Source organism: Gekko japonicus, unplaced genomic scaffold, assembly GCF_001447785.1.
Source record: "Gekko japonicus isolate JY-2015 unplaced genomic scaffold, Gekko_japonicus_V1.1 scaffold1458, whole genome shotgun sequence".
Taxonomy (NCBI): domain Eukaryota; kingdom Metazoa; phylum Chordata; class Lepidosauria; order Squamata; family Gekkonidae; genus Gekko; species Gekko japonicus.
In genome coordinates, this window is record NW_015159754.1 from 206083 (window position 1) to 231036 (window position 24954).

The window sequence follows — 24954 nt, forward strand, 5'->3', positions numbered from 1 at the left end:
ATGATGACACTGTATGTCTGGCATAAAAACCTTCAGTTTAAATCTGCAGGGAGATATGCTAGGCGTACAGTGATGTAATATTGAACTGACCACTAGGGGGAACAAAACAAGTGTGGAAAAGGAACCTCCCCCCCGCAATAGGGACACACAAGCAAGGAAAATGAGGATGCAGAGCAGAGGTCATTTCAAGGGGGGATCGCGGGGGATCGCAGTTACCCCAGGTGAGGTACGGGGGCGGGGCACATGACAAAGCCCCGCCCTCTGCTTCCGGCTGCCCCGCTTCCGGCCCTCATTCAGCCAGGAGGAGGCAGGAGAAGAGGGAGGGTAAGTTGCTTCCTCCCTGCCTCTCCCCACCCCTGCCTGCCTGGGGCCAGGGAGGGCCTTGGCGGGGCTTCCTCGCACTCCCGACACACTTCCGGTGATGTCAGGGGGTGTGGCATATGCTAATGAGTTATGCTAATGAGTTCCCCTAGCTCTTTCTCTACGGAACGACCCCTGATGCAGAGGAGCCCACTAGTCTGGAGGTTGAAACACTCTGCCTTCTTCGTTGAGAGTCCACATTATTAGCTTGGATCCCTGAAGCAGACTCTCTCCATGATTTTCTCACCTCGTGTTTCCCGCCGCTGCCCAAAATGCCCCCCCTCCCAGATATACTGTTCTTTCCTGGTGCGTTGCATTTTGGTGTGCAACAAGAAGGATGTGGTGAGAAAGTTGCATTCCCTATTCAGAAATCCTTTTCTCTGTAGAAAGGCTTGGGCGGATCCAAGCTAAGAACATGACTCTCCATGCGGAATTGACTATCCAATTTGACTACTCAGTGATTCCAAGCAGAAGCTTGGCATACGCTCAAGTGATATTTGACAGAAGATTGTCAAGTATTCTTCCATTCTTTTGGACAACCACATTTCCTTGACTGTGATAGGAAGATCAGTGGCAACAACTCCTAGGGGGTGGCCACTTCATTTTTTTTTTGCAAGGTTTATACCTCACATACATAAGAACATAAGAGATGCCAATGTTGGATCAGGCCAAAGGCCCATCCAGCCCAACACTCTGTCACACAGTGGCCAGAAATACCAGTGCCATCACGATGTCCACCAATGGGGCCAGGACATTAGAAGCCCTCCCACTGTTGCCCCCCCCCCCAAGCACCAAGAAGACAGAGCATCACTTGCCCCAGAGCCCCTATCTATACCTTGTGGCTAATAGCCACTGATGGCCCTCTGCTCCATTTGCCTATCTAATTCCCATAAGAGCATAAGGGAAGCCATGTTGGATCATGCCAGCGGCCCATCTAGTTCTACACTCTGTGTCACACAGTGGTGAAAACCCAAGTGCCCTCAGGAGGTCCACCAGTGGGGCCAGAACACCAGAAACCTTCCCAACTGTTGGCCCCCAAGCACCAAGAATACAGAACATCACTGCCATAGACTTAGTGTTCAATCTATACCTTGGAGCTAATAGCCACTGATGGACCTCTGCTTCATGTGTTTATTCAATCCCCTCTTGAAGCTGTCTGTGCTTGTAGCTGTGACCACATCCCACAGCAGTGAATTCCATGTGTTAATTACCCTTTGGGTGAAGAAGGACTTCCTTTTATCTGTTCTAAGCCTCATGTTCATCAATTTCATTGAGTTCCCACGAGTTCTTGTATTGTGAGAAAGGGAGAAAAGTACTTCTTTCTCTACCTTCTCTATCCCGTGCATAATTTTGTAAACCTCTATCATGTCATGTAAACTTCTGTCATGTTCTACCATTATCACTGCGATATGGGTTATTGTAGAAACCCTGCAGCAACAGCACATGTATGTGTTTCTGCAGTCCTATTTTTGCAGTGAACGGGGCATAAAAAGATGCCATACTCTGAGTCAGTCTGCTGAGCCACCTACATCACTGCTCTCTACCTTGATGCATCTCTCCAAGTTCTCCAGCAGTGGTCTTTCTCAGTTGTGCTACCTGACTTCCACTGGAGATTGAACCTGGGACCTCCAGGGAGATTGAATAAGGGACCTTATCGGACCTTCAATAATTGCTTAGTGTTATTCAAGGACGTAGAGGTATGGTTTCTATTCCAGTTAATATGCAATGCCTTTCCTCCATCATCAGTGTGTTTGACAAATGAAGGCATAATTCCAATGTGTAATCTACTAGCCGGCAGAATTGATCAAGATCTTGACAATATGAGGTGTAGGGCCGTGGCTGTGAGGGCCGTCTCCAATGCGCTGGGCCATGCTCTCTCCATTGATTTCCATGGGAGAGCCAGCCTTGAGAGGTAGGAATGGGAAATTGCTGGTGAGTGACCGGGTAATTGCATTTGACAGTTGATTTTCTCCACGAAACTGTGAATAATTAGAAAATGTGCACAAAGCCTGATTTTTTAAATGCTATCATTATTCATTAATTTATTTAGCCACATGCCTCAGAAGTGCTTTTCAGTAATTGCTCGAACAACAAACAGAAATATAATCAGCTTGGAGACAAACGAGAGCTTTCGAAAATAATAGTGCAATTAGGCTGTTTTACTGTACCTAAACACCAAGCATAGCTAGGCGCTGTTCCGATCCTGTTGCACTTGGGGGGCGGGCTACTCACGGTTTGCTGGTATCATTCAAAATTGCTTTCAGCAGCCCAAGCCATGGATCAGATCTTATACCCTCTCACACACATACACACAAGACTGCTCTGAAAAGATTTTTAAAATAAGAGCAGAAGTAAAGAGAAGAAGAGAAGAAGAGATTGGATTTATACCCCGCACTTCACTACTGTCATGGGCTGGAGTACAGGCAGGGCGAGAGAGGGGTAGTCTGGGTCCAGTCTGAGGTCAAAAGCCGAGAGGTCAAGAAACCAAAACACCAAGTCCAAAGCACAAACCGCAAGCATAGTCGTCAAGCCAGAGTCCAGGGGTCAGAAGCCAAAGCACTAGAGTCCAGAGCACGAACCAAGAGCGTTGTCGTCAGAGCCGGGGTCGAGGAGCCAGGAGTTCAAAGCGGGAAACAGGAATCAGGAACACGGGCGAGGTGGGTGCAGAGCATCGTCAAGCTGACTAGTTGCTAGCACAAGGGATTAACCGAGAGTGAGGAGCTAAATATCCCTCCAGGCTGTTGTCAATTACTGGCCAGCGCGTGTGTCCCGGCTCCTCTTAGAACTCAGGGCTGAGAGACTGCCTGCTGTGCAGGTGCCCCTCTCGCCGGCGGGATTTATGGATGCATAGGTGGGAGGGGAGCTGTAGCCAAAAAGAGACAGGATTGATTTGTTCCACGATCTGGTAGGGACCAATGAATTGGGTGTCCAGCTTCTGGGACTGACCAGGGCATCGCAGGTAGCGAGTGGAGAGCCAGACGTGGTTACCGGCTTTGAGTAGAGGACCCTCTTGCCATTTCCGGTCAGCCACCAGCTTGTAGACTTCCTTGGTGTGCTGGAGCTGCTCCCAGAGGAGGGCTTGGAGGGCATGTAGTTCCTGGAGGTGGGCATCTGCTATTGGAACATTGGTGGGTGGTTGGACGGTGGAGAAGAAATGGGGGTGGTGTCCATAAGTTGCGGTGAAGGGGGTCATTTGCGTAGATGAATGTACCGAGTTGTTGTATACAAACTTGGTCAGGGGTAGTAGCGTGGACCAATTGTCTTGTTGGTAGCAAGAGTAACAGTGAAGGTACTGTTCAAGGGTGGCGTTGGTACGTTCTGTCTGTCCATCTGTCTGCGGATGGTAGGCAGAGGACAAGTGGACTTGGGTGCCAAGTCTGGAATGCATGGTGTGCCAGAACCATGAGGAAAATTGGGAACCTCGGTCCGAGATTATGTGAGTTGGGAGGCCATGTAATCGGAAGACATGTTGTATGTAGAGCTGGGCAGTTTCTTGGGCCGTGGGAATCTTGGCACAGGGGACTAAATGGGCCATTTTAGTGAAGAGATCCATTATTACAAAGATGCAGGTATGCCCTTGGGATCGAGGGAGGTCCACGATAAAATCCATTGAAATAGTGTCCCAGGGCCCGGAAGGCATTGGTAAGGGGTGTAGTAAGCCTGAGGGCTTGGCGGGAAGATCCTTGGCTCGCCGACAAACATTACAGGAGCTGACATACCAGGTGACATCAGCGCGTACTCGGGGCCACGAGAATTCCCGCGTCAGGAGGTGGGTTGTTTTATGTCGATTGAAATGCCCTGCAGGAAGAGAGCCATGGGTCAGACACAAGACTTCTGCTCAAAGGGGCCCAGGTGGTACATAAAGGCGGTCTCAGTGGAGTAGGAGACCGTCTTGAGTGGAGAGATCTCCTGAGCCTTCCTGAAGGTTCTGCAGGCATTATTGAGCCCAAGAGTCCTTGGCTTCTTCAGTGCAGATGTCACTAGACAGGGTAGAATGGCTGGAGGTAGCTGCAAATACCACAGGTGGCAAGATGGAAGTAGCGGGGGTTTCTTCGGTCAGAGCAGGGGCATATTCTGGTTTACGGGAGAGGGCGTCGGCTTTTTGATTTTGCGTCTGCGAAATAGAGGAGACCTGGAAGTCAAACCGGGAGAAGAACAGAGACCACCAGATCTGTCATTGGTTGAGACGACGGGTAGTTTGTAGATGCTCCAAGTTCTGGTGGTCCGTGAGCACCCGAATGGGATGGCAGGCCCCTTTGAGGTAATGTCTCCATACTTCAAAGGCAGCCTTGATGGCCAGCCGCTCTCTCTCCCAGATGGTGTAGTTCCTCTCAGCTGCTGTCAGCTGACGGGAGTAGTATGCACAAGGCTGAAGAGGCTGCGTAGGGTCATCTCGTTGAGAAAGGACAGCGCCAATAGCCGCACTGGAGGCGTCGGCCTCCACCGTGAAAGGGAGCTGAGGATCTGGGTAGCGCAGCAGTGGCCCCAATGCGAAGCAGGACTTCAGGACTGCAAAGGCATGATCGGCCTCGGGGGTCCAGTGGAATGGTTCTTTGGGCCGAAGTAACCGAGTCAACGGGGTGGTTAATGAGGCATTGGCGGGGGACAAACTGCCGGTAGTAATTGGCGAATCCAAGGAGCCGTTGCACATCTCTGCAGATGCGAGGGGTCTGCCAGGTCAGAATGGATTCCACCTTTTTGATGTTCCTTTTGATGTTCACATTTTAAAGGAGGGAAAAAGTGTGCCTTTTTCCATTTAAAATGCTAATAACAAAGCAGGAATCCCAGGTGTGAATACCAAAACTGAGTACCGGTTGAAGAGTTAAAATCTTCTCCCTGTCCTGCATGGCTCCAAGGGAAATGGAGGCTGCAAGGACTTTGCAATTTATGAAGGCAAAAAGATGCTCAATCTCCATGTTTTCTTTTGGGAGTGAAGAGGAGGAGTTACTTCAGTTAATCAAAATCTGTCTACCATTGTGCATTAATTTCAATGAACTTGTGGCCAATTTGGTTTTACAAAAGTCTGGGCGCAGAGGAGAGTGTTAATGAAGAATGGGAAGACTTTATGGAAATGTAGGCACCACAACAAGTCAAGCAGGGAAGAGGAGGCACACTTGGTGGAAGTTTTTGTCTGTGCCTAAATGAGAATAGAGTTTGAGGATGAATGGCATCTCCTGTGTTCATGACACGAGTGTTTCTAATTGGGGATGACTATGTATGTGAGAAACTAAGTGATTTAGCATGAAATATATATATATAGGAGCTGCGGTGGCTCAAGTGGTTAAGACGCTGAACTGCAGGCTGTGGAAGGTCGGTAGTTCAGCAGTTCGAGACCCGGGTGCCGCATGACGGAGGGAGCTCCCGTCTCTAGTTCCAGCTCCTGCCAACCTAGCAGTTCGAAAGCAAGAAATTGCAAGTAGATAAATAGGTACCACTTCGGTGGGAAGGTAACAGCGTTTCGTGCACCTTGACCACGGAAATGTCTTCGGACAGCGCTGGCTCTTCGGCTTTGAAACGGAGATGAGCACCGCAACCCTAGAGTCGGATTCGACTGGCTTTCGAGCAAGGGAACCTTTACCTTTATATATAGTACAATCTTTGTTAATTGGTATCCATGGGAAATGGGCATTGCCAGTTAAGATGCCAGTTAACAAAGCATTTACTAGGCAGTGGCAGCATTGCCCAGGACCTAGATTCACCACCTGCTTGGCACTACTGCTTTTCAGCAGGCCCAGGCCAATGGTGGAAAGTAGGGAGCAGTGCCAAATGGGCAGGAGCCATGCCCAAGACCTGTAGTGCACTCTGCCACTGTCTACTGACTGTAGCTGCCCCCAGCTTGGCAGAGCAGGTTACGGGTCCCAGGCATGCCAGTTAACCAAGCTTTTTGGATAACCAGCTGCTGGTTAACAAAGCTTAAGAACATAAGAGAAGCCAATGTTGGATCAGGCCAATGGACCATCTAGTCCAACACTCTGTCACACAGTGACCAAAAAATACCAGGTGCCATCAGGAGGTCCACCAGTGGGACCAGGATACTAGAAGCCCTCCCACTGCTGCCCCCCACCCCAAGCACCAAGAATACAGAGCATCACTCACCCCAGACTGAGAGTTCTTATCTATACCTTGTGGCTAATAGCCACTGATGGACCTCTGCTCCATATGCTTATCTAATTCCCTCCTGAAGCTGTCCATGCTTGTAGCCGCCACCACCTCCTGTGGCAGTGAATTCCATGTGTCAATCACTCTTTGGGTGAAGAAGGACTTCCTTTTGGCTGTTCTAACCCGACTGCTCAACAATTTCATTGAGTGCCCATGAGTTCTTGTATTGTGAGTAAGGGAGAAAAGAAACTCTTTCTCTACCTGCTCTTTCCCATGCATAATCTTATAAACCTCGATCATGTCACCCCTCAGCCGTTGTTTCTCCAAGCTAAAGAGCCCCAAGCACTTCAACCTTTCTTCATAGGGGAAGTGTTCCAATCCTTTTATCATTCTAGTTGTGCTGTATTGGGGGGAAGTTTGAGGCATGCGAAGCTGAAAATGGCTAAAATAGAATCACACTGAAATACCCGAACGGGACATTTTATGAACCCTTGCACTCTGAGAGCGTATAATTCCTTAACCCCTACTCATAGCATAAAGAAGGCTAAAAGGAAGTCTAAGCAACTCCTGCTCAGCCCCCTAAGAGGCCACCAGCTAGTCCAGCCATTAAAGAGCAGGATGAGTGGGCAGCCCTTTTCTCATAACACGGGATTCTCTGGTTGACCAGAGGAGAAGTAAATTTAGATAGTCGCATTTTCACCTCTGGTCATTGGCAGGGCTTCGCAAGGCATATGTCCTGGCCAGTGCTCCCTCTAAGCAGAGTTAGTGTGAGCCAGCTCACAGTTTCCTAGCCTCCGGCTCACACATTTTTGCCTTAGCTCGGGAAGGATGGCTCCAGAGCAAACTAATTGATGCAGTGGCCAAATCGCTCACTCACAACTTTAAGGCCAGCGGCTCACAAAGTAGAATTTTTGCTCACAAGACTGCACAGCTGAGCGGGAGCGTTGGTCCTGACCCTGCCTTCTCAGGAGCCTTGTGCTCCGTCTCAGATCAGCTGCGAACACCAGTGCCTCCCCCTCCCTTCCGAGCTTAGACAGGATGGAACTTTATGGGAGAGGGTCTTGGGTAGCAGGACCAGAAAATGTCTTTTACAAAAGAATCTTGGGTGGGAGAATCTTAGTCTGAGACCTTGGGGATGTGGAATTCACTGCCACCAAGAAGTGGTGGCAGCTAGAGGCACAGACAGCTTCAAGAGAGGACTGGATAAACATATGGAGCAGAGGTCCATCAGTGGCTATTAGCCACAAGGTATAGTTGGAACGCTCTATCTGGGGCAGTGTGTCACGTACGCGGTACTAGGCCAGGCAAGAGCAAAAGAGTCCAAAGGCAGTCCAAAGTCAAAACCGGGCAAGCAGCAATACCGAGAGACCAAGTCCAAATCACCAACCGTGAGAGTAGTCATTAAAGCCAGAGTCCAAAGAAGTCAGAAGCCAGAGAGTCAGAGGTCTGAGGTACTGGTCAGGAGCTGAGTCATACAAGCCGACATCAGGAGCCGAGAAGTCAAGACGAGGAGCAGGAACTGGAACATGGGTGGTGAGGTGCAGAGCTTTGTCCAAAATGACTACTTGCTAGCACAACTAGTTGGCGTGAGTGCGAGAGCTAAATAGCCCATCAGGCTGTTGGCAATTAGTGTGCCCTGATAGCGACCCGACTCCCGCTAGTACTCAGGGCTAAAAAGAGCACCTACTGTACATGCGCACATCCCACCATCGGGCTGCCAAGTCTCGTCGGCGTTGTCCCCACAGACAGGAATCTTGTGGGGCTGAGTCAGGGGGTGTGTTGTTCCAGCATGAGTCTACTTCAGCTGCTGCTGGAGCAGTTTCCATGGCTTCAGGTGCAGGGTTGTCAGGAGCTCATCCCCAGCAGTACTTAGGTCTTCTGCTGGGACCAAGTGCTCGGGTTCAGCAGCAGCCGTGTGTGGTAAGAAATTTTAGAAATATAGAAAGTTTGGGTTTAAAAATGAACCAAATAGTTTATGAAATCCATATATCTGTCTCTGTTTTTGCTAGCAAAACAGCAAGGAGGCCTGGCCTGTTTCAAGCCCTTCGTTCTAGACAAATCTCTTTATTGGTCACCCAGGCAAAAGTTCACAACATTCCATTCCCAGGATCTGAATCAATGAATGTTTCCCCAGGTGTGAGACCCCCAATTTCCTAGGCAATAAACTGCAGCTGGGCAATGACAGACTTCAATCCAAAAGACAAACTAACTTCCTGAGATACAGAGATTCCACACTCCCCACTTTCATCTCAGCGATAACACCAAAAGGACAGTTTATTTCCCATGATTGGGAAACACCAGGAGAAAACAATGACACTGTATTGATCCTGTGGAATGTGAACTTTTGTTGTGTATGACACAAGGAAGCAATTTCCTGCGAGACAATTTCAACTTCTAAATGTTAATTTACAACGGTAAATTAAGGGACCTTTTTGATCAGTTTGGTATAAATACTGGTCAAATCCAACAGACTTTCATTGGCTCTTGAAGGATCAGGAGAGGCTTAGTCTCCTGAGAATTTGGAGTCAACCCGAGAGGCCTCTCGTTCTTTGCATGCTTTGGGGTGGGATAGAACTTTGCTTGCATGTTTATTTTCTGTGTCCTTTGTATGTTTTTCTTTTAATAAAATAAGTTTTATTTTAACAAGAGACCTTTGAGTGTCTCTGCCAACACTTAGTAGTTTCCAAGCTTACACCTCTGCTTTTGGTAAGGAGGCAACACTCAGGGGACACATGAACCGAGGAGAGTTTGGGTGGCTCGGGTAAACACACATTCACAGACACGTGCAGCCACACACATTTTTCTCACAACACCGTGACACAGTGATTCTGTTTCTCTTGGTGCTCGGGGCAACAGTGGGATGGCTTCTGGAGTTTTGGCACCGCTGGTGGACCTCCTGGTGGCACCAGGGTTTTGGCCACTGTGTGACACAGAGTGTTGGACTGGATTGGCCACTGGTCTTATCCAACATTGGCATCTCTTATATTCTTATGGACTTCTGCCAGAACAGCCAGGAGCCCCCTAGCCACTATACCACAATGGCATTTGTATAAAAGTATGGGGAAATGGGATCCCATTTCGTTCCATACCGGGAGTTCAGGATCCCATTTCATTTCACACTGGGAGTTCAGAAGCTCTGGGGCCATCCCAAGCCACCACCTGGCCATGTCCCTCACCCCCTTACTCCCAGCTTTACCCCTTCTTCAGGATGCATTCACCAGCAAGTGAAGTCCTCTGGAGGACTTGCACTTGCAGTGCCTTCTGCCAGGGCACTCTTTAAGGCTCCATCTTTAGGCTGCATTCACCACCTCACTCTGGCCAGCTGCTGTCAGAACAAGCAATGTCACTTTCCATATGCTTGGGGATGGAGTGATCATACTTAGCGGTGAAGCACATGTTTTGCATGGTGGGAGATCCACACTCCATCTGCAACAAGGCCAGCTGAAGGATTACTGAAGTTCAGTAATGAACTTCAGAAAGATCTCTCCTTGAGACCTCGGAGAGCTGTGGGCATTTGAACAGACAGTACCAGTCTGGGCAGACCAAGGCGAGCCGAAGATCCCAAGTTCAGATTTTGGAAAGCTGCCGAGTTCAGTGTGCCAGGTTAGAAGAGGCCAGTGGTTTGGCCCTCTGGCATAAACACTGAGCGCAATTCCACTGTGCATAAATGTCGGAGGCCGACACAAACCATGTTGAACTCACGATTGTTGTTGTTGTTGTTGTTGCCCCCTCTTTACTCTGCTGCAGTATTCAAAGCCCAACAGACATCCGGAGCCAGCGATGGAAAAAATGATGGAATCTAGTTTTTCAGGGACACAGTCCTTTCCCGAAGCCCTGTCTCCGGACAGAGGAAGCCAGCTGACGAAGCCACACAGGTGAGAAAGCTGCTCTTAATTGGCCTTTGCTTTGGAACACACATGCCAGACGGCCGCGCACGCTGATCCAAGGCGGGACAGCATTAAGGGAGCCTCGTTCTACCCATTAAACCAGCATTTCTACCATTGTAGATATAAAATGGCTATTGCTTCTGCCCTCCCAAATTCCATTTTCTCCCTCCCCTCCCCTGTAAAAGGCCTAGAGGAAGTATTAAGGATGCCATCAAAGCCGTAGTCACAGACCAGTGAATGAAACAATTGCATTCGGAGAAACCATTACAATACAAGAAACCCGTCCACCCACCCCCGGCTTTGTCCTGCCTCATCTCCGTCCATGAAGTTAATGACTCATCCTCCCGTAGGCAGGCTCTGATGCCAACTTTCCAACTTTCTCAGCGTTCCTTCAAACAAATGGCCCTCGATGTGTGTGTGTGGGGGAACATGAGGTCTCTGCATATTTGCATGAGTGCGTAGCCATGGGCTGCACCTTCGGGAAGCAGCTCTTCGGTCGATCGGCGGCACAGTGCTTCCAAGGCCAGGCGGAAAGCTGGATCTGAACAAAGAGAGCTGGTTTGCTCACATGCGTCCTTCACAATGAAGTTGATGAAAATGTTGTTCTTTCTGGCTCTGAGTGCACGTGTTCTTGTGTGTGTGCCGCTATGGTTACCTGCTCTAGGCTCTCCTCTCGAAGGGGCTGTAAGTCTAAATCAGTGAAGATATGCACATGCCATTTTCATGCCCTGAGTTCAACAAGATGACCTCCATCAGTGAAGTAGCATCTTGATTCCCGTTGTCCTCGTGGAGGTGTGTTGCAAGGCAGGGGAACTGTATTACGCACTATTGAAATCTGAGGGCTCTGTAGAAAGAAAATGACAATGCCCCCTCTTCCAACATTTCACACACGGAAACTGGAGTGCTTACATGCAAAAACTCTTTATTTCCATGGATTCTCTCTTCTTTTTTTTTGGATGCAATCTGTTTTGTTTTCAATTTTTAAAAAAACATACACATATTGTGCTGGGTCTGGCCGGTCGCCACGGATACACTTCACTGAAAGCTAGATACACAGTCCAAAGTCAAGCAGAGAAACAGAGCCAAGGGTCAGAATGCCGGGAAATCAGTCAGTGTTTTCAGGAGCAAGGAGCGGAGGCTGGCAGCCGGAACAAGGCAGGTGAGCGTGGTTGCTTATGACCAGATCCACCTTTCCCTGGGAGTCAATCTGCAAAGACTCACAGCCCCTCACATGGCCTTTGCAACAGCTGAAGCCTGGCACTCCTCCTCCTCTCTTGCACATTCAGACGCCAGCGTGCCCTGTGTCTGGGACATTCAGGTGAGCTAGGTGGGGACTCTGGCCTCAAAGTGTCTCCAACTGGGGGTGCTGAGCCAAGCTCTGGACCAGACTCTCCCTCTGACTGCACCTCAGTCTCTCCGCCTTGCTGCCCCTCCTGTGCAGATGCTGGGGCCTCTTCTCCCTCAGGTGCTGGTAGAGGTTCCTCTTCTGGACTGACTCTGGAGGAGGCTGGGTTGCTCCCTGCCTCTTCCTCGTCTGAGGAATAGTCAGCCTCAGCAGAGCCAGGACCCACAACACATATTCTCATATGTACATAATACCGTAAGGAGACAGAATAAAGCAAATTAAGGGCAGGTTGAGTTGTGCATGAGAGCTTTTAGATCTCCAAATCTGTGTCAACATAATTGACATAAGGCCTTTTAGATCTGTAACCTCTACCAAAAAAAAGTTACTGAACTTCCACTCTCTGATGATCAATCTTATTAAACAGTTTCTAACTTGATTATCGTGGAGCTGCGGTGGCTCAAGTGGTTAAGACGCTGAACTGCAGGCTGTGGAAGGTCAGTAGTTCAGCGGTTCAAGACCCGGGTGCCGCAAGACAGGGTGAGCTCCTGTCTCTAGTTCCAGCTCCTGCCAACCTAGCAGTTCGAAAGCAAGAAATTGCAAGTAGATAAATAGGTACCAATTCGGTGGGAAGGTAACAGCGTTCCGTGCACCTTGGTGTTTAGTCATGCCGGCCACATGACCACGGAAACGTCTTCGGACAGCGCTGGCTCTTCGGCTTTGAAACGGAGATGAGCACCGCAACCCTAGAGTCGGACTTGACTGGCTTTCGAGCAAGGGAGACCTTGACCTTTACTTACTATGTAATCTAGGGTTGCCAATTGCCAGGTGGTGGCTGGAGATTCCCTGGGATTACAACTGATCTCCAGGCGACAGAGATCAGATCACCTGGAGAAAAGAGCCGCTTTGGAACATGGACTGTGGTGTTATACCCCCTTGAAGTCCCTCCCCAAACCCCACCCTCCTCAGGTTCCATCCCCTAACCTCCGGGTATCTCCCAACCTAGAGCGGCCACCCTTAATCTAATCTATCTTTCTTAAACCTATCTTTTCTAACTGCATTTCTATCATTAGCTGACTTGTCCTAGATATGCCGCAATGTCTCCGGTTTTACCTGGTCTCTTCTTGAGCTCCCATTACTCAGCCTTTTCACCTTGCTGAAGAGTTTTCCCTGTCTTTGATTTATCTATTCCACTGGGTTGCCACAGGGCCAGCATCAAGGACAAGCACTGTGGAGCGATCGCTGAGTCCCCGTGGCTTTGGGAGGGGCCCAGTGACCCTCTCCCCTTCTATAGTGGCAGAAACGGCATTGGGCCCCACTGTACCCACTGGACATGCCTGCCCATCTTTTTCCCCCCTAGCAGCATGGCCCCATTGGAGACAGAGGTGGCAGCTCCTCCTTCTCCTCCCCTCTTTCTCTGCCACCTAGAAGGCAGGCCACATGAGCAAGTTGGACAGAGAGGGGTCAGGCAAGCGAGTGGCAGCTTGGGATTATTCAGCCTGGTGGATGAACAAGAAGCAACAGCAATAAGGGGCAGCACCGGTTGTGACAGGCCCAGTCTTGAGCCGGAGTTGACCCACACGGCCTCTCTGATGAACTTGTGGGACCCGCTCAGTCCTGAGATATAAGCCTTGCCCAAAGTTTCACAGTGTTCTTAGGGTAGCAAGTGTAAAAGCTTTGGGTCACGACTGTGAGGTCCGTTTTGTACTGAGCCTGAAGAGTAAAGAGATCACTGAAGCAGAAGGTTTAATGAAACAAGAAAGAAGGTTTATTAAATGAAGAGGTTTAAAACAATGACTTTTAGACATTGATTTCCAAAAAGTTACACCCTACCCAGCCTCACATCTGCTGCTCTACCATGCTCGGTCTCACTAGCCGCAATATTTCTATAATCTTGATATCCCTCTTCATAGCAGAGCCTTTCTTCTGGCCAGGGTTAACACATTTCCTCCTAGAATACTCTATGGCAGATACCATCAAATCCCAAGACAAGAACGGCCATGTCCGTGTGGTTTTAACTCCCTGGACCCAATTGAGCATATAATGGTTGAATGTCCCCTATATGATTCACCTCGTGAAAAATTGCTTTTAACTTGGCTTCATCCCAACCGTTACCTGAGTAATAAGTGAAAATGCCAATTTCTTTTGAATGACTTGGTCCCTGAGATCACCAGTGATGTTGCCAAATTCCGCATAGGAGTTCTTAAAGTACAAAATTTTAGATAGTGCTATTCTTGACTGATGCAGGGAAAGATTGAAGACCCTGATGCTGGGAAAGATTGAAGGTCAAAGAAGATGGGGATGGCAAAGGATGAGGGTTAGACAGTGTCATAGATGCAACAAACATGAAATTGAGCCAACTTCAGAGGACGGCAGAAGACAGGAGGGCCTGGCGTGATCTGGTCCATGGGGTCGCAAAGAGTCGGACTCGACTGTGTGACTGAACAACAACAACATTCTTGAGTGCACCTAATTTATATGGAATCTTGGACCTTAATTTTTATGGCACAGTGTTCTAATGTGTTTTATGACTGATGATATGCCAATAAAGGTCCATGAATGAAGAGTATGTAGAGGTTCTGTAGTGAATCCTCTTGAGAGCTTGTAGTTCCTAGGTCTGCTCCTCATCAGAGATCAGCCTCACTCCTCTATCCCCACCCAGAGGCAGAATTAAAACATTCTGCTGCCCTGCCAGGCGGAGCCACCCCCAAAATTGTCTGCTCCCTTGCTGTCGGCCCCATTGGAAGCCTGAAGCTGCCGAAGCTGATTACACATTGGAGATTCACATCCGTTCTTGATCTGAATTGTTCTTCCCAGTGCATGTGAGTAAAAGTATGGAAACCACAGCAACTTAAAGGGAACACCCTGATGAAGGATGAACTTTGAAACGTTGTAATCAAACATCCGGACACAACGTCGCATTATTATATTAGTTCTCCACTATTCTGTGGATTTTTTCAATTGTAGTGTATCATTACACAAGTTCTCCATTTTGTATTTTTCTTATGTGGCTACTTTGTATTCGCCACTGTCTACTACATGTTCTTTAGCATTTTGGCAATTTGTTAAGTTAGTGAGTCTGTTTACTACACTTGTTTTTGCCTTCTATCATTGGATTATTGCACAAGAGTGTAGTGAACATCATTGAATGCTCCCTACGGAGACAATTCCCCTCTCCTATCTGCACTCCACCACCAGCACTCCCAGAGGCTCAGGTGTGAAAAGACTAGAGGGGCTGTTTTACCTGCCAGGCGCAGGACGGCCTCCTGTCAACCACACCTACCATTTCCCTCCCTGCCTTCTCTGTCTGCATCACCGTTGTCATCTGGAAGAGAGCCTGCTGCATCGATGGCGTCTTGCCAAAGGTTCCCAAACCAGTTTGATTCACGGCAGCTCTGGAAGCATAGTATGGGCATAAAGTGACCTTAATAGCTTCTCTCTTTTTTGAAAAAAAAGGAAAGTTTAATCTCTCAACAGATCTGTTTTGCTTATCGTAGAATAGCTGCCAATGGAGCTTCATAAAGTGAGAGAAATGTGGAGCTACAAAGGGGATTTAACAGTCCTGAATAACGTCTGCCCAGTTCCTACATAGGCTTCCAAATGTGAGGAATGATGTATGTGTGCACATTCGAGGAAAATGCATGCATGGGCTTGTTGTAACACTCTGTGCCATGCATACAAATTGCAATCACGTCTCTCTCTGCTGTTCCAGTTTCTCTTTAAAAATCCCCCATCCTCAAATCAGCCTGAATTCTCTCGGAAGTGTTATGTCTGGGGCTGTGTCATTTCTGACTCTAGGTTGGGGGGATCACATGATTGAATACTCTTTCATCATCTGTTAAAAATGGTTTGCAAACTAGCATGTCAAAGGGAGAGATTCTAGCCTAGCATCCCTGATACCCAGTTTTCTCTGTACAGGGCTGTACTGATTTCAGGTTATATGTGTGTGATTCTTTGAATGGTAAGTGCCAGAAGAACAAGGAGGGGGGTGAAAGAGGGAGATGCGTGAGTGAGGTGACTGGCTGGTGACTGAGAGTGTGTGGGCGGAGCTAGGAGGTGTGTGTGGGCGGAGAGAGAGAAGGCAGGGGATTCAGTCTGAAGTCACCAGTCAGCAGCTGTCAGTTGTGGTCAATCCACAAAGTCAGAGAAACAGTCTTCTAAATAGAATCATATATGATCTATGATTGTTGCGTACTCTAGCATTAAAGTCACTTGCCAGAATTTTTTCAGCCAAGGGATGTTCTTCTGCTAGTCTTTCTATAGAATCACATAGAAGTGCTGTGAAAGGCATTAAGATTCTAAAGGAAGAAGAACATATACTTGAGAGGGCATATTAGGCAAAATCTAATATTGCTGGAGTATTCTAAGAGTGTGAGGGGGAAAGCTGACAGAGACCTGAGTAAAAAGGGAAAGATTCTACTGAGCAATTTAAAACATCTTGCAACCAGGTCTCTTTTTTTGGCAGGAACTCCTTTGCATATTAGGCAACATACCCCTAATGTAGCAAATCCTCCAAGAGCTTACAGTAGCCCCTGTAAGAAGAGCTCTGTAAGCTCTTGGAGGACTGGCTACATTAGGGGTGTGTTGCCTAATAAGCAAAGGAGTTCCTGCTACAAAAAGAGTCATCTATCCATCTATCTATCCATCTATCTATCCATCCATCCGGCAGGGTTCTTTTTGTAGCAGGAACTCCTTTGCATATTAGGCAACACACCCCTAATGTAGCCAATCCTCCAAGAGCTTACAGTAGCCCCTGTAAGAAGAGCTCTGTAAGCTCTTGGAGGATTGGCTATATTCGGGGTGTGTCGCCTAATATGCAAAGGAGTCCCTGCTACAAAAAGAGCCCTGCGAGTTGCAACCAATACGCTTCTTTTACCAATAAAGTTTTATCTTGTGTATTGTTAACCCAGAGTCTCATCCTCAGAACCACACAGTCCAACGAAGGAGCCTTAGAGCTTGGGCACGATACTGTGGGAAAGGTTAATTAAAGACTGGAATCAAATTCCTGGTGGCAGCGATAGATACTTTGAGTGAGAGAAAGAAACAACAAGAAACTTAAAACTACATCGCACCTAGCCACACGAAATAAGAGAGAGGTACCGTCACAAGGGCACTTCCCCCTCTGGTATAGGGGTCCATTCAGATCATAGTGTCAGACCCCTCCTTGCATCGTAATAAGCACGCTTTTGAAGAAAAGGTAACTTTATTAGAGCTGAAGGTGCATAACAGGATCACTGTTCAGAATGAGGGGTAAAAGCAATGGTAAAGCATATAATAAACATTCAAACTACTATGGGCCAATTGTGGGGGTTCCTGCGCGCGCCCTTGGCCTGAGAACTAACGGTCTCAAGCCTCTCACGTTATCTTCTTCTCACGGTGTTTAGTGAGAGCTTCTCTACACTAACAAGCCCTTGCATCCACCTGTGGCCTTGAGCTAGATAATTGTTTCGGCGAGCTACATAGACATGCGCATCTACGGTTCTACAGTGAAAGAGGCAAGCACACACATATACAGAATGAAAACAAAACATTGGCAGCTTGCTGACACATAGCTGCAGTATGAACTGGTAGAGTCCAGATCCCAGTTTACCACTTCCATGAAAATGCACCTGTCCTAGAGTCAGTAAATAAGTTAGGGCTGGGTCGCACCATTTTAGATAAGGGATTGCAGAATAAATGAACTGCAAAAAGAGACGGACTTTTAGCAGTTGAAAGCACAGGCCGTGATCCTTGGTTGTGGAAGTGAGGACTTCATAGGTGAGCGCACCTGTCTTCATCTTTGAAATGTTCTTAATTGATTGCTGTAGAAAAATTCTATCCTGCCACTCCAGGGATCCTGCCTGGGATGGCTTATAAGAATGAAACATAAAAAACATTAAGCACCATAAATCAAGAATGAAAACCCAGTGCTGAAAACCCAGCTGGAACATAAAAACATAGGACACTGAGTTGAAAGGTACATTATTATTGATGAAGTGCCTTCTCACCTTAGTCCTGAACCATCAAGGTAGCAAGAGAGAATGCAAGCCCATCAAAGGGAAGCATTCTTAAGCCCCATTGATTTGACTAGGATATGAATGCAAGTGTTAAGAGAGATGAGCGTATTGCTTGATGTTTGCACTGAAATCAGATTTCAAATGCCTGCCTTGGGCCAAATTATGCCTAAAATATGCCTAGTCTAAGTGGGTTGCAGACCTAAGGACTCTGCTCTTGGTCCAATCTAACCCCAATTTGGTGTAGTGGTTAAGTCTGGTGTAGTGGTTAAGTGTGTGAACTCTAATCTGGGAGAACCGGGTTTGATTCCCCACTCCTCTACTTGCAGCTGCTGGATGACCTTGGGCAAGCCATAGTTCTGAGAAGAGCTGTCCTTGAAAAAGCGCAGTTCTCAGTCAGAGCTCTCTCAGCCCCACCTACCTCACAGGGGTGTCTGTTGTGGGGGGGGGAGGGAAAGGAGATTGTGCAGTGCTCTGAGACTCCTTTGGTAGTGAAGGGTGGGGTATCAATCCAATCTCCTCCTCCTCCTCCTCCTCTTCTTCTTCTACCTCACAGGGTGTCTGTTGTGGGGAGGGGAAGGGAAAGGAGTTTGTCAGCCACTCTGAGACTCCTTTGGGTAGTGAAGGGCGGGGTATAAATCCAATCTCTTCTTCTTCTTTTACCTCACGGGGTGTCTGTTGTGGGGAGGGGAAGGGAAAGGAGTTTGTCAGCCGCTCTGAGACACCTTTGGGTAGTGAAGGGCAGGGTATAAATCCAATCTCTTCTTCTGTTCTTCACTAGGTTCAGCCATGCCACCTGCTGAAAACTGCAGGGCTCTGGTTTCATTCTGGATCCACTCTGGGCTTCAGCTTCCAGCCCAGAAGGCTGTGTCCATAGGCCCAAGCCACATGCTAGAGAGGGTTTTTTTAATGTATATTATTTAAAGAGCTTGTTACCATACAGTCCACAAATTTGCTCTCTAGAAGATTGCACTGGGTATAATGATTTCTCTGAAAAATGGGAAGAATCAAGCCCATAGCATTGGAAAATTACAATGTTTTTATGTAGATAATTTTTCAAAGGATACAGCAACAACCTCTTGTCACAGCAGAATACCATAAATACGGCTATGGTATTCCTGATTTAAGGGAATGCTTTGCTTAGATTGATGGGCATGACTTGATTTATAGGTGAATGCTTTTGTAATTTTATAATTTAGTATTTAATACACTGGGCTATTGTTTTCTGTGTGTGTGTTTTTTTGAAACAGGCAATAGACTTTCCAATGTCAGTGATTTATATGCCCAGAATTGATTTTATGCATCATGCAAGTGCTTTGTAAATTACTTTGTGCTACCAGATTACAAATATTATGCAGGTGATAGATTAGTCATCTGATAGACTTTGTACTGGAATGACTCCTCTTCAGTAAATACCAGAAGACCTTTCAAGATGTTACATTTGGAGATAACCAGCAGTGTGCACCAGCAATGCACATTACCCTCAATCCTCTTGATAGGTGCAGTCACCATTTTGCCCGAGTAGGATGCTATACTACATTTTCCAGTTTTGGTACGTGCGACACAAAACAGCACATGCCAAAGACAAGAAATACGTGTGGTGCCCTATTCAGATAAAATGTTGACCAAATTTGATATTAGAGTAACTACTGATATTAGAGTAAGTACTGATCACAGGACATTCATAGAGGCATATGATTTGTGAGGTTAATTTGGGATGGATACATACCACTCCAACAGAACGGATAAAAGGAAGTACTTCTTCACCCAAAGAGTGATTAACACTTGGGATTCACTGCCACAGGAAGTGGTGGCGGCTACAAGCATGGACGGCTTCAAAAGAGAATTACATAAGCATATGGAGCAGTGGCTATTAGCCACAAGGTATAGATAGGGTCTCTGGGGCAAGTGATACTCTCTCATCTTGGTGCTTGGGGGGGTCAACAGTGGGAGGGCTTCTAATGTCCTGGCCCCACTGGTGGACCTCCTGATGGCACTGGTATTTCTGGCCACTGTGTGATACAGAGTGTTGGGCTGGATGGGCCTTTGGCCTGATCCAACATTGGCACCTCTTATGTTCTTATGTTCATTGACTTGGACTTCTGAATTCTCTGTTGAGAGACAAGGCTAGAACTGCCTGGTTGTTACAGGAAGCATCTAAAAAATGGGAGATTGGGATCCTAAATCGAGATTATATAAAGTGATGACGTGAGCAGAGGTGGAAAGACAGAATGGTTTGGGAAAGTAGAGAAAGCATGCTAACAATAAGAGCCACACTTATACATGCCTTATGTGCTCCCATTTCTGTAAATAGATAAGCAGGAGAGGTAGAGAGCAGGTCACGCAGTTGCCCACCTGTGTTGGGCAGCCTGTCACTTTCACACACACACACCATTGCCCATGCTCTATCGATAAAGCAGCAGGAGGAAAAAATCAGGGAGGAGGACATCGCCAGTTCTACAATGCTATAGGAATTCCCCCCAATCTCTGTGGTCTTTGCCATACAGATGGAGAGTATCCTACAACATGGCAAACATTGTAATGTAAAATCACAGAGTTTGTGATGCTTCCCCTCCCCAGGCGCCTACCCCCAAAGCTCCCAGGGGTTGCAGCCACAGGTCTGACAATCCTAACAGAGAGGTGATGTTGTGTGCTTTCCTCTCCACTGTACAGGTGCCCACATTGCATAGGATTTAATCCCCCAGTCATCAGTATCTGGGGTTTTTGTTTGTTTGTTTAGGTTTATGGAGAGGTTTTGAGAGAAACATAAGGCAGGAAAGATCCACTTCACCAGCACTTTCCATTTGAGTCGCATCATGTCCAATGCGCAATGCTGCTTGTAGCTGATATGTGTAACTTGGAGATGACCGCTATGCTTGTTGTGTAGGTAAAATAATGTTATTATGCCAGTTGTTGGTACCAAATTCTTAAGATACAGTTAGCAGGTATGTGGCTATTTTTTTTGTTCCACATGTGTTTTCCTCCCACTAGTGGTTGGTAAAACTAAAGCTCAAATACTTTGGCCACCCAATGAGAAGGGGGCACTCAATGGAGAAGACCCTGTTGCTGGGAAAGATTGAAGGTCAAAGAAGACGGGGACAGCAAAGGATGAGATGGTTAGACAGTGTCATCGATGCAACAAACATGAAGTTGAGCAAACTTCAGAGGACGGCGGAAGACCGGAAGGCCTGGCATGATCTGGTCCATGGGGTTGCGAAGAGTTGGACTTGACTGTGCGACTGAACAACAATAACAAAAAGTGGTTGGTTCAATTTTATATCACTTTAGGTCTGGTATAAAAACCTGCAGTTTAAATCTGAAGGGAGATATGCTGGACATACAACAATGTAATATTGAATCAACCACTAGAGGGAGCAGAGTATGTGCTGAACAAGGGGGGGGGGGAACACCCTAAAGTAGTAGGAACACACAAGCAAGGAAAATGAGAATGCGGAAAAACCCATGCTTCATCTTCTGTGCAGGCACACATTGGGGACTGTTCATGTGCAGGCCAACCATGGAAAGATCTTATTCTGGCTTCAAACTACTAGGGGGCAATGTTCCCTCTAAGCTGTGGAGTCTTGTGAGCAAATATTCTACTTTGCGAGCTACTGGCATTAAAGTTGTGAGCAGGTGATTTGGCTACTGCAAAAATCAGTTTGCTCTGGAGCCCTCCTTCCTGAGCTGAGGCCGAAATGTGTCTCTCTGTGTGTGTTTTCCCCCCCTTTATCCCCCTCCTTGGAAAATACGGCAGAGGAAGGACATTAAAACATTTGCTTGGCTTGCTCCTGAAGATAACTGCATTTCAGCATCGGTCTCTGGCTGCCCTCTGAAGAGCACTCTGGGATGCGTTTCATTGGCTGTGATTCTGTTTTGCACGGCTGTAATTGGGTTACCTGCCAGCGAAAGCCGGATGCTGGAGGTGCTAACGGCTTCTTAGGGATCGTTCCAGTCAGATGAAGACTTTTGCTTCTCTTGCTGCATCCCGAAGACAAAATAGCTGGCGGCATTTGCATTTGTGCAGATGTTGCCAAAGCACCCACATCGCTATTATTTTTTTTTGGTGAGACGCTCAGCTGCCAAAGGCGATAAATTACCGCTGGATTTGATCTTCAAGTTTATCATTTAAATTACGTTCCCTTCCCATTCAAGCTCTCCGGGCTTCGATAAACAAAAGGTGCTTCTGAAAATGCTCACCCATAATGAGACAGATAATCAGTTCTGTTTTAGAAACAAACCGGAAATAAAAGGAGGGGAAGATGGTTCCCGGCGTTGTTGTAAATTGAATGCAGTGCGTTTTATGCTTCGTGAACATGTTTACCTCTGCTGGGAGCCAAGCCATGTGCACTGAGAAATACAGTATTCTCACTTGCTGAGCGTGGCTTTGTTTTCAGTGTGCCAAGGATCAGTAAGAACAGGCCACTGGCTTTGCTGGATCAAACCAATGGTCCATGTAGCCCACAGGGTTGCCAACCCCCAGGTAGAGCCTGAAGTTCTCCTGCTGTTGCAGCTGATCTCCAAACAATATATATCAGTTCTCCTGGAGAAAATAATTACTTTGGAAGGTGGAATGTGTGGAATTGTACCATGCCAAGGTGCCCCCCTCCCCAAACACTGCCCTCCCTAGTTCCTGCCCTTAAAATTTCCAAGTATTTCCCACCCCAGAGATGGCTACCCCAGCATCTGCCTTGAAAGAGTGATCCCCCTCGCAGCTACTTCTAGAAGCTTCCAGAAAGGGTATGATAAAAAATAACTGCCCCAAGTTATTTATTCAAGCAACTAGTAATCTCAAAGGTACCACCTAAGTTTCATTTCTAACTACTGTGACTCCTGAACACATGAAGCTGCCTTGTACTGAATCATACCCTTGGTCCCGTATGGTCAATACTGTCTACTCAGACTGGTGGCAGCTCAGTGGTTAAGTGTGTCAGTCTAGTATCTGGGAGACCCAGGTTCAAATCCCCACTCGCGCCGTGGAAGCTCGCTGGTTGACCTTCAGCCAGTCACACTCTCTCAGCATAACCCACCTCACAGGGTTGTTGTGAGGACAAAACGGAGGGGAGGGGACTGACGCAAGCCACTTTGGGTCCCCCTTGGGGAGAAAGGCAGGATATAAATGAATGAATCAAGAAACTCTCCCCATACAGCTGCCAAATGATGCATAAATCGACAAGGGGTGTAAAGTGAAGTGGTCCTTACCTAGCATGGCAACCAGCCGCCTGTTCGTATGTGCCATTTTGCTGATTACACAGACCCTGATTTTTCCTTCAAAGACTTATGCCTCTTGCTCTCTTTGTTGACTGGGCAGAATGCCAGAGCTGATCCAGTCTTGCAAATGAAGTGTGATCCTACAGGCTTCCTTCTCCATTCCAAGTTCCTGCCGAAGGAGAATCTCTTCCGCAAAGTTTCCGGCTGATTTCGCACTAGAGCTACCTCGATGTTGCGCCGGCGTTTGCCCCGATACTATTGGTCAATTTCACACCCGAAGCCGCGGGGCTGCATTTGACCTGCGGCTTCGCCCGATTTCCTCCGCAGTTTCGTGATCCTCAAAAACAGGATCACGAAACTGCAGGGGGAATCGGGCGAAGCCGCGAGTCAAAATGCAGCCCCGTGGCTTTGGGTGTGAAATTGACCAATAGTATCGGGGCAAACGGCGGCACAACATCGAGGCAGCTCTAGTGCAAAATCAACCTCCTTTTGATGGTCAAAGACTTCCTCCCGAGCAGGTCACTGGATCCAGCCCAACATACCTCAACCCAGGACTGATTTGTCTAATATTTGAATTACCAGCAGCCGTACTGTCCAAGCGTTACATTAATATTATGAGTATTTTCCCCATTGAAATCAGAAGGCTTAAGTGCACCTAACTGTGTTCTGGACCATGGCTAGTGAATATTGGATTTCTTTTTGTAACTATTGATTCTTTGGATGTAAGTATTTAGATAAGTTGGAGCGGAGAGGGGGATCCAAACCCTCCTAAAATCAAGTGTAAGAGAATGTTCATTGCACAAATCCCTTATTTTGTTATGCCAGTAAAGGTTGATTGATTCAAATCTACTTCTTTTTTTTAAGAGGGACCAGGAAATGAAACAGTGAACAACCAAAGGCTGTTTGTGAACAGTGAACACTGACACTTTGAATTCCATAGGAACATTTAAATTGGTTTTATCAGGGGTCATTTCGTAGAAAAAGAGGTGCAGGAGCTTATTAGCACAATTCATTAGCATAACTTATTTGCATATGCCACACCCCCTGACATCACCGGAAGTGTGTCAGAAGGCAACACCCACCACTCAGGCTCCACTGGACTCTTTTGGATTGCTAGCTATGGGGGGGATGCACAGATCTGCCCTCACAGAGGAGGGAGAGCTTGTACCTGAATAAACCTTGGCCTTAAAGGTGCCACTGGACTCCTTTGGATTGCTATTGGGGGGGAGGCTCTGCAACTTACCTGGCTGCTTCTTGCTCCTTGTGGCCCAGGGCTGCTGGGAGTAGGGGGCAGGGTTTGTGGCATGTGCCCGCCCCCTGGGCTCTTTACTGCCAGAGCTCCGCTCCGGTGCGCTCCTACAGGAAATGACCCCTGGGCATTATAAACAGCCAGAACTAGGGTTGCCAAGTCCAAGTTGGGAAACTCTTAAGAGATTTTGGGGGTGGAGTCTGGGAATGGCGGGATTTGGAGAAGGGACGGACCTCATCGGGGTATAGTACCGTAGAGTCCACTCTCCAAAGGGGCCATTTTCACCAGGGAAAAAGGATCTAGTTTGCCTGTAACGAAAAGCCAGTTATCTCCAGACAAATAACCAAATTCTGCCTCTACTTGTTAAAATTTCACAACAAGACGTATGGTTATGTATAGTTTTGTTTGTAGGATTTGTAATCATTTTACGTATATTAGACATTTTAGATATATCTTAAGGGTTGTTCTGGAGTATTATAGTCCATGAAGGTTTTACGGTTTTTATGACTAGACATATTTTCTGTCCTGGAATGAATCTCTTTGACTGTATGATATTGTATTCTTATGAACAATGGTCTTTGACCACAAACAAACATTCATTCATTCATTCATTCATTCATTCATTCATTCATTCATTCATTCATTCTATTTTGGCTGGAGATTAACTGTAATTCTGGGAGCTCTCCAGGCCCCACCTGGTGGTTGGCAACCCTAGACAGAACATCCCCCTCCCCATCTTTTCTTCAGGGATTTAATGTCTGTTGTGATCTTCTTCCCAGAAGTCTCTCTTCATGCTGCAGCCCAGGTCAACGAACC

General features: G+C 47.3%; 1 protein-coding gene across 1 annotated transcript in view; it reads left to right on the forward strand.

The window, feature by feature from the left end:
- NRG3 (neuregulin 3) overlaps positions 1-24954 on the forward strand; it is a 145945-nt gene that overhangs the window by 107918 nt on the left and 13073 nt on the right. Inside the window, exons 4-5 of the mRNA XM_015405720.1 lie at positions 10207-10334; positions 24918-24954. The exon at positions 24918-24954 is cut by the window's right edge and continues 134 nt beyond it. Coding sequence (XP_015261206.1) covers positions 10207-10334; positions 24918-24954 — 165 coding nt within the window. The remainder of the gene's footprint in view (positions 1-10206; positions 10335-24917) is intronic.